Source organism: Sprattus sprattus (assembly GCF_963457725.1).
Source record: "Sprattus sprattus genome assembly, chromosome: 16".
In the NCBI taxonomy this organism is placed as follows: Eukaryota; Metazoa; Chordata; class Actinopteri; order Clupeiformes; family Clupeidae; genus Sprattus; species Sprattus sprattus.
The window spans coordinates 28,884,036-28,894,145 of NC_137914.1; the positions used below are offsets into that span (position 1 = coordinate 28,884,036).

A 10,110-nucleotide genomic window follows, 5' to 3' on the forward strand; every position below is an offset into this window, starting at 1 on the left:
AATATCAACAAAAACATCCAGAAAACTGTGTTTTATAACAGTTATGAATTGATATGCATTTGTCGCGGAAAATAAGTATTTGAACCCCTAGCAAAACATGACTTATTTTAGGCCCCGTCCCATTCATCTTCCCTTCACCCTACCACTTCATCGAAGTGAACTTCACTGCGGAAGGCCCCTTCACAACGGAGTGAGAAGTGAAGGGATTTAAATCTTTACCTGAGAAATGGGACACCACTCGATCACTCATATCCAGCTCCACTGTAGGCTACGTTTCACCAAAAACGCAATGCAAACAGTGTTCCTATGTTTGCGAATTTGAACACACGTCAGGTTTTCAGTTTCTCAGGTTTTGGCAAACATATATACCCTCATGTCATAAAATAGCGTTTTTTACATTTTTTTTACATTTTTTTTTTAACAATCATATTCTACTCAACTGTAAGGAATATTATTCTGCATAATGATCTGCTAAATATCCCGATGTGTTTCACATTTTTCAATAGTTATATGCGAAGATATCCATAGATTTGTAAACTTCTTTTTCTGCACTGGCAGCCATCTTTAGTACATTTTTGGAGTCCGTTGGTAACCAAGGTGATCGCAAGGCATCCTGGGAAATGTAATCTTTCCCTTCAACCGTAGTCTGGTTCTGATCACACTCCGTTTGAAGGGGTCGTTTGAAGGGTTGAACAACACTTCCCCTTCGGTCCAAAAGAATTGGGACACCCTACCCCTTCACGCGAATGCGCAAACGAAGTGGAAGGGCGAAGTGCTAGGGTGAAGGCCCAATCTCGATTCTTCCACTTGCCCCTTTTTCTTTGTCTTTGTCTTTGTCTTTGTCTTCACCCTAGCACTTGCAAGTGTAAGGGCCAAGGGCTGAAAACTTTGCCCTATGAAATGAGACGCCACTCGGTTTCGGGTACGTCACTTGGTTTCGGGTACATCATCATACATCGTCGCCAGCTGGCTGCTACGTCACCAGAGCGCCGAAACGCTCATGGTTGCAAATATATATGTATACGACTGTATAGAGCACGAAACAAGACTGTCGTCATTTTTAAATTAATTATAAGTCAAAAAGACTTACATTTGTGGGACTCCCTCTGAGCTGCTGCCGCCATCCTTGAAGATGTAGCATCTAGCTAGCAAGCTACCATATAATCCAATGAAGTGGTGGCATACGCGTTAGCTGTAACCTAAAACTACTGTTTGAAAGCTTCAGTTAAGACCTACAATACTCTGCATCGTTCGTGTAGTACATTTCAGATCAAACCGAGTCATTATAAACATATAAAAAGTTGTGTAGATAGCTTTATTCATGTAAAATATTCCTTACTTCAAGCAGCCATGTTTTTTTGAAAATTCTCGGACTGGTTTCGATGTGTGCTCTGGGATAGCGCTTGGAGGGGCAAGTAAGGTCTGGGATTATCTTGACTCTAAGGGCCATATAGCTCTAAATCTTATCCCTTAATCTTCATCAAATTGGGTATTGAGACACACCACTAGGGCCCAATCTCGATTCTTCCCCTTGCCCCTTTTTCTTTGTCTTTGTCTTTGTCTTAACCCTAGCACTTGCAAGTGTAAGGGCCAAGTGCTGAAAACTTTCCCATATGAAATGAGACGCCACTCGGTTTCGGGTACGTCACTTGGTTTCGGGTACATCATCATACATCGTCGCCAGCTGGCTGCTACGTCACCAGAGCGCCGAAACGCTCATGGTTGCAAATATATATGTATACGACTGTATAGAGCACGAAACAAGACTGTCGTCATTTTTAAATTAATTATAAGCCAAAAAGACTTACATTTGTGGGACTCCCTCTGAGCTGCTGCCGCCATCCTTGAAGATGTAGCATCTAGCTAGCAAGCTACCATATAATCCAATGAAGTGGTGGCATACGTGTTAGCTGTAACCTAAAACTACTGTTTGAAAGCTTCAGTTAAGACCTACAATACTCTGCATCGTTCTTGTAGCACATTTCAGATCAAACCGAGTCATTATTAACATATAAAAAGTGGTGTAGATAGCTTTATTCATGTAAAATATTCCTCACTTCAAGCAGCCATGTTTTTTTGAAAATTCCGGGGCTGGTTCCGCTGTGTGCTCTGGGATAGTGCTTGGAGGAGCAAGTAAGGTCTTGACTCCAAGGGCCATATAGCCCTAAATCTTATCCCTTAATCTTGATCAAATTGGGTATTGAGACACCACTAGCTCTCACATGAACGCGCAACTTCAAAGGTAAGGGGGAAGATAAGGGGCAAGGGGAAGAATCGAGATTGGGCCTAGCTCTCACATGAACGCGCAACTTCAAGGGTAAGGGGGAAGATAAGGGATAAGGGGGAGTATTGAGATCGGGTGGTGGTAATGGGACGGGGCCTTAGTACTTGGTGGAATAACCCTTGTAGGGCGTCACATTAATGCCAAAACTCGCACTCGCTCAATATAACTGATTAGCCAATCAGAAGTAGATTGGGGCGGGTCCTGGGAAAATGTGCTTTCACCACCGATTTTTGTCAATCGCTTTGCCTATGCTACGTAGATGCCCACGAAGAGATACTGTCACACCGAAGGAGAGTACGTTCAACAATCCTTGGGAAGATGCCCTCCTAGTTGATAAAGGATTGAAAAGTAAATGGCGCTGGGCATGGATAGAAGAGATAAGCCTTTTGGTACCCGTTGTAAGAAGTTAAGAGAAGCAGGTGCTTGCTTCTGCATTTTGTGCTCAAGAAAGCTATGCAACTAGCCGAAAAAAAGTCTTCCACTTAGACCCCGCTCATAGAGCAGCTGTTGGCGCTATCCAAGGCACAATGCATTTACCGGGAGCAACAACCACAGCTAATGTACCGGCATCAATAACTGACCGTGTGTGTGCCCTGAAAATACGTGTTTGCACGTTCATCACAGAGCACAATCTGTCTTTGCACGTTCATCACAGAGCACAATCTGTCTTTCAGGCCCGCTCAACCCCTGGTGAATTTATGCCAAAAAATGGCTGAATACAAAATTGCTTTGACTAAACTGTCAATAGGGTCATTCCACGCCAAATGGGACAATTTAAGGAAATGTCCCCACTCGACCGTCTCAGATTTGGCTGAAAAAATTTGGCTTGTTCATACACTTCTTAATAGGTAAAGTCCCCTATAGTTTTGTTACAAAAAGATGTTTTATGAGGGAGGGGCTGCCTGTACTTCAGACGCTTTTTTAGCAGCGTTTTCTGAAGAGCCATTTTCAAATGGCTATTTCTAGAAAAGTATTTAAGCTAGCTCCTTCACACTTTCTAGGCTTAACATCTGATACCATTACTTGAAGATTATGGACTTCCAAGGGTGTGGCTTGGGTAAATCATAGTATTCGGGGTGCTTGAATTTGCATGGAAATTGTACTCTATGCTTTTTTGCAGCATCTTTGAAGGCCTGTGGAAAGCTCAATGTTAAAGCTAGAGACTTGATATTATACACAGATTGTATACACAAATGCTAGAGACTTGATATTATACACACAGACCTTCATATGTATGCTCTGTATATTGTATTGAAAAACTATCCTTATGAGATGAATGGTCTGGAAGATATTACATTTTGAAAATGGATGAAAACCCATTTTGTTCAATTTTTGGCATTCTATAGCAAAACAATTACAGCATTTATGAACATGAAACAATTTTTTTGGGAAAGATTAGATATTTTTTCTTAACACATCAAAAATTTGTGATGGCCTCCTTTTCTCAAAATATTTTTGTACGCCCGTCATTCAATTGCCTATGGAAGCATATTCAAATGGTAGCAAAAGGTTAGTGTATGACACAGAGCTTAAACTGCACAAAATGCTTTAATTGATAAATGTTTAATTGTAAATTGTCGCACGTTTAGCGTGTAAGTCACTCCATGTAAAGTGTGACAATGGCTCCCACTTGACTGTCTCAGATTTGGCTGAAAAAAAATCAAGGTTGTTCATACACTTCGTAATAGGTATAGTCCCAATATTAGCTCTCTACTCCCAATAGTTTTGTCACAAAATTATGTTTTATTGGGTGATGAGGTGTCTGTAATAGCAGGGTTTTCTGTAGAGCCATTTTCAAATTGCTATAACTAGAAAAGTATTTCACCTAGCTCCTTCGACCTTTCTAGGCTTAAAATCTCATACCATTACTTGAATAAAATGGACTTCCAAGGGTGTGGCTTGGGTGATCATAGTATTCGGGTGCTTAAATTTGCTCGGAAATTTTACTCTATGCTCTGTTGAAGCATCTTTGAAGGCCTGTGAAAAGCTCAATGTTAAAGCTAGAGACTTGATATTATACACAGATTGTATACACAAACGTGTCATAAACGTACCTTTTGTTACCATTTGAATACCATGCTTCTATAGGCCATTGAATGCTGGGCTTGAACAAAAGTCCCATATTTTCCAAAAAATATTTTGAGAAAACGAGGCAGAACGTCATCACACATTTTTGATATGTTAAGAACAAATGTCTAATCTTTCCAAAAAAAATGATTTCATGTTGGTAAATGCTGTCATTTTTTTTTGCTATAGCATGACAAAAATAGCATAAAATGGGTTTTCATCCATTTTCAATTTTTAATATCTTTATACAATATGCAAAGCATAAATAAGAAGGTCTGTATATATATCAAGTCTCTAGCATTAACATTGAGCCTTCCACAGGCCTTCAAAGATGCTGCAAAAAAGCATAGAGCACAATTTCCACGCAAATTTAAGCACCCTGAATATTATGATTTACCCAAGCCACACCCTTGGAAGTCCATAATCTTCAAGAAATGGTATCAGATTTTGAGCCTAGAAAGTTTGAAGAAGCTGTCTTAAATACTTTTCTAGTAATAGTACTTTGAAAATGGCTCTTCAGAAACGCTGCTAAAAAAGCGTCTGAAATACAGGCAGCCCCTCCCCCCTAAAACAAAACTATTGGGAGTAGAGAGCTAATATTTGGGACTATACCTATTAAGAAGTGTATGAACAACCTTGATTTTTTTTCAGCCAAATCTGAGACGGTCGAGTGGGAGCCATTGTCCCGTTTGGCTTGGAATGACCCAAAACCAATCAGCATGCCAGCTATTTTAACACAAACGGCACAACACTAGTTAAAAAGACGTATTTGGGAAAAGCTAAAAACGGCATGCATTCCTTAAATGTCAACGAAGCCACCAACAAGAACAGGGACAATGTCCTCGTTAATTTTTTGGATGAAGATGACAACGCAGTAAAAACGCAACACTTGCCAGGCAGGGACATGAATATAGCCAATGCCTCAGCACTTATGCTAGAATTAAAAGATGTAATATTTTAAAACTACAGTATTTTCTAGAGTTCACTGTTGCACTTTAACGGTTTAAAAAGTGAATCGCTGTCCTTTTTCATATATCCTCAATTAAATGGTTGCAAATCAAATCTTCTTCCACTGACTGAATTTCACATACCCTTACCATGTCACCTTGTGATTGTAGGTCATCTTAAAATCTTTCAAGGACAAAGCTAAGCAGCAAAAATTGATATCAAAAGAAACCGTAAATGCTGTTATATGCATGTGTACAGTGCCCTCCACAAATATTGGCACCCCTGGTGAATATGAGCTAAACAGGCTATAAAAAAATATGTCTTTGCTGTTAATCCTCTTGGTTTTTCACTCAAAATATTCACCAAAATCTTACCTTTTCATTGAAGTAAAATTATTGAAAGAAAAAAAAAACTGTTGACATTTAAATAAATATGTATCCCCAAAACATGTGTGCCACAATTATTGGCACCCCTAGAAAAATCTTGAATTAAAATCTAGATGAAGTATATTTCCAGTCATGACTTCCAGTTCCACTGACGTACAAATATGAGGTGACACAGGCCAAATTCCATTAGTCATTATTCACTGGTGGTGAGGTTGAAGGTATGAAGTATGATTCTTTGGACAAGTTTCTTTTATACACGTCACCAGTTGAGATCAGGTGTACCTTGTTAGGCCTAATGAGGACTGTTATAATTCTTCACACTGTTATAAAATGCAGTTTTCTGGATGTTTCTTGTTGATATTCTGTCTCTCACTGTTGAATAGACCTACCATTACAATTATAGATCACACTTTTCTTTGCAAGTGGCCAAACTTGCGAAATCGGCAGGGTGTATGTAGTATGTAAGTATGTAATAAGTAATTAAGTATGTGGTAAATAAGTATGTAAGCTGTATAATGCCTTTACTCTCTCCCTCGTCCTCCCACACTCTTCCTTTTTTAACAGCATGTTTCTTTCTTTTCCCTCTCTCCCCGTCCTGCTTTTCCAGGTGTGGAGTTTGCTGACTCAGACCCTCCTCCACAGCTTCCCCAACGAGCACGCGCGCCAGTCTCTGTTCCGCAACCTGGGCACGGGTGTCATGCAGATCGAGGCTGCTCCGTCCCACCAGGTGTTCTCCTGCGGTGCAGACGGCACCATGAAGCTGCGGGTCCTCCCCGACCGCCTCAGTGTGCAGGCCAGCCGGGCCAGGAACAACGTCAAGTTCATCATCTAAAGATTGGACCGGGCCACAAACAACGTCAAGTTCATCATCTAGAGATTGGACTTGGCCAGGAACAACGTCAAGTTCATCATCTAGACGTGGATCAGGCCAGGAACAACGTCAGGTTCATCATCTAGACGTGGATGGTTCCAGATTCCTTGGGGAATGGTGATCATCTGGCGTCGGTTCCTCATCTTCTTCTGAACTGCTCCTATCTTAAAGCTTCATTGGCCTCATAGGGATCCTCTGCAGTTGAGAATTATCTGGACCAAATCCAACATGAGGACCGTTGGAAAATGTTGGAAAATGTCACGCTTATTCTGTAAGCAGTGCATTGTAGGAAGAGGAATCTCTCAAGTTCTCCCACCATGCAGATCCACTGTAAAAAGTTAGGACAAGTATCATGGCAACAGGCTATTAAAGCACAAGATCTGAGATGTCCAGCATCTGAGAATGCTATGATTCAGCTTCCTTTATCAGAGCCTTAAGTCGTCTGCAATATAAGCTGTCTAGTGGTATATAGTGAGTGTAGCATAGAATTGAACTGGTAAGTGTCCTTATAACCTACGTATGTTACTAGATTAGTCGGATCACATGGTATGGACTGGAGCAGCTCGGCTTCATTGGACCTGTAAGATATCAGGCACATCTGAACCCACTATACTGAACAGCATCTTCAACAGTCATGTGAAAAAAGCTCAAAACAAAAAACAAAGCACTTTCTCGTTGTGGATATTAATTTTCTTTTAGACAAAGTAGTGTGCATTTCTTGCAGTTTTTTCTTGTATGGTCATGAGAACGAAAAAAATTAGTGATGTGAAAACCCCTATGTTCTCTTAAGATTTATTCCTGCATAAACACCAACTTTTCTAGCTTTATTAGGTGGCTAGCTCCTATACCATATGGTTGTGTGTGTGTGTGTGTGTGTGTGTTTTTTGTTTTCCTTTCTTTTTTAATCTGTTAAGTAATATAATTAGTTCTGCATTTTTCCTGCTGCCAAAAATGTAACTTAAATAAGCATCGTCATTGCCTTTAGAGTTGTGATGTTTGGAGGTTGATGTAGGGAGGGCTTAAAGCCCTTCTGTGTAATTATGTAGCTGAAGCTGGCTCAAGGACTAAAACAGGCTCAGAAACCGTTTGCTTATGATGTGAACTCACACTGCTTAAGAGCACCAATCAGTAGACTGCTACTAGGTAAAACTGTACATTTGCGCCCCATTTGGAGGGAAATAAATGATTCATTTTATGATAATTATGATTAATATGGTAATTATGAATTATTTATGTAAATATAGAAATAGTGAAGAACATGCTATGATTGAAGAACTAATAACGAATCACAGCCTGTGCGTTACAGAACCCTTTCTGTTGAAAATGAGTCATATTTATTACAATATGCCTTACGAGGACTGGCATGCTTTTTGATTTTAGAAGTGTTGAAGATTTTTCTTTCAGTTTTATTACATAAATGACATCAACCCTTCCCCCCAGCTTCCAAGCAGGATCTAGACAGTTAATCATGAAGATATTCAAATGACTCTGTGACATTGACTGTAGTTCTTGATGTGATGGAAATGGGCCTGCTGTGAGATTCGATTGTGCTTCCTGTTGCTGGCTCTGTTGCCATGGTGAGCACAACACTACATGCCCTGGAGAACGGAGCCACAGCCCTCATGGACACAACAGGAAGTGACTCCCTCATGGACACAACAGGAAGTGACTCCCTCTCCCCGTGTAGCCTCTCGTGCTTATCCCCCCCCCCCCCCCCCCCCCTCTTCAATCTTACAAATGTGAATATACTCAGATAAATCTAATTTTATAAGTATAAAGATGATTGTAAATCTGTCTGTATAATATACATAAAATGTAAAGATATATTAAAATCAACTTGATTCAACATTAAGGAGACTGGCTGTGGTATTGAACTTATAGGCTTTAATTGGTCATTCATACTACGTGCTGTACATATTACATACTGGTGGTGTGTGCTGCAGGTGTTTACCTTTGTGGGCCAAAGATATCACCTACATAAACCAATGCCACCATCAGACAGAGATGGTGTTTAGATGGATGTACAGTGGGGAAAATAAGTATTTGAACCCCTGCTGATTTCCAAGTTTGTCCACTTGCAAAGAAATGTGTGATCTATAAATGTAATGGTAAGTGTATTTTAACAGTGAGAAATAGAATATCAACAAAAAAATCCAGAAAACTGCATTTTATAACATTTATGACTTTATTTGTATTTGATGCAGAAAATAAGTATTTGAACCCCCAAGCAAACAGCAATAATTCTGGCTCCCAATGACCAGTTATGTGCCCAAGAAGCACACAGATTAGGCCTGACAAGGCACACCTGATCTTAACTGGTGACGTGTATAAAAGAAACCTGTCCAAAGAATAATACTTCACACCTTTAACCTCACCACCATGGGCAAGACCAAAGAGTTGTCCAAGGACGTCAGAGATAAGCTTGTAGACCTGCAGAAGGCCGGAATGGGCTACAAAACCATCGGTAAGCAACTTGGTGAGAAGCAGACAACTATTGGTGAGATTATTCGTAAATAGAAGCAACACCAAACAACTGTCAATCACTCTAGGTCCGGGGCTCCATGCAAGATATCCTCGTGCGGTATCGGTGATCATCCGAAAGGTGCAGAATAACCCCAGAACTACACAGGGGGAGCTTGTGAATGATCTCAAGGCAGGTGGGATCACATTCACCAAGGAAACCATTGGCAACTCACTACGCCGTAATGGTTTGAAGTACTGCAGCACTTGCAAGGTCCCCCTGCTCAAGGAAGCGCATGTAAAGGGCCGTCTTAAGTTTGCCAATGAACACTTGAATGATTCTAAGGAGGATTGGGAGACAGGATGTGGTCCGATGAGACCAAGCTCTTTGGCATCAACTCGACCTGCTGCGTTTGGAGGGGGAAGAATGCTAAATATGAACCCAAGAACACCATACCCACCGTCAAGCATGGCGGTGGAAACATTAAGCACGAGGGTACACGACGACTCCACGGCATCAAGGGGACTATGGATGGGGCCATGTAACTTGGAATATTGGGCTTGAACTTCATTCCCTCATTCCCTCCCATTGTAATACAACCTTAAGGATTTTGAGAGGATCTGCAAAGAGGAGTGGACCACAATCCCTCCTGAGATGTGTGTAAACCTGATGACCAACTAGAAGAAATGTCTGACGTCTGTGCTTGCCAACAAGGGTTATTAAAAGTACTAAGTCATGTTTTGCTAGGGGTTCAAATACTTATTTTCTGCATCAAATGCTAATAAAGTCATAAATGTTATAAAATGCAGTTTTCTGGATATTTTTTGTTGATATTCTGTTTCTCACTGTTAAAATACACCTACCATTACAATTATAGATCACACATTTCCTTGCAAGTGGCCAAACTTGGAAATCAGCAGGGGTTCAAATACTTATTTTCCCCACTGTATATATAATGACGGTTTGCTTGGCCAATCCAGTTAATCATCCAACAGATGTTTCCATCTGAAGCTGTGGGTTTGTGTATAAAAAGTGAGCACAAGACCGTTTCCCTGCTGGAGAAGCAGAGGATGGAGCCACTGAGATTGGTCTG

The 10,110-nt window shown here is 40.6% G+C and overlaps 1 protein-coding gene across 3 annotated transcripts in view; it reads left to right on the forward strand.

Moving 5' to 3' along the window:
- The window catches only part of dmxl1 (Dmx like 1), a 65,898-nt gene extending 57,682 nt beyond the window's left edge, over positions 1 to 8,216 (forward strand). For all 3 annotated transcript variants that reach the window (XM_080854014.1, XM_080854013.1, XM_080854015.1), the window contains exon 44: positions 6,293 to 8,216. In XM_080854014.1, the coding sequence (XP_080710140.1) occupies positions 6,293 to 6,517 (225 nt within the window). In that variant the 3' untranslated portion in view covers positions 6,518 to 8,216. The remainder of the gene's footprint in view (positions 1 to 6,292) is intronic.
- Positions 8,217 to 10,110: the final 1,894 nt, after the last annotated feature.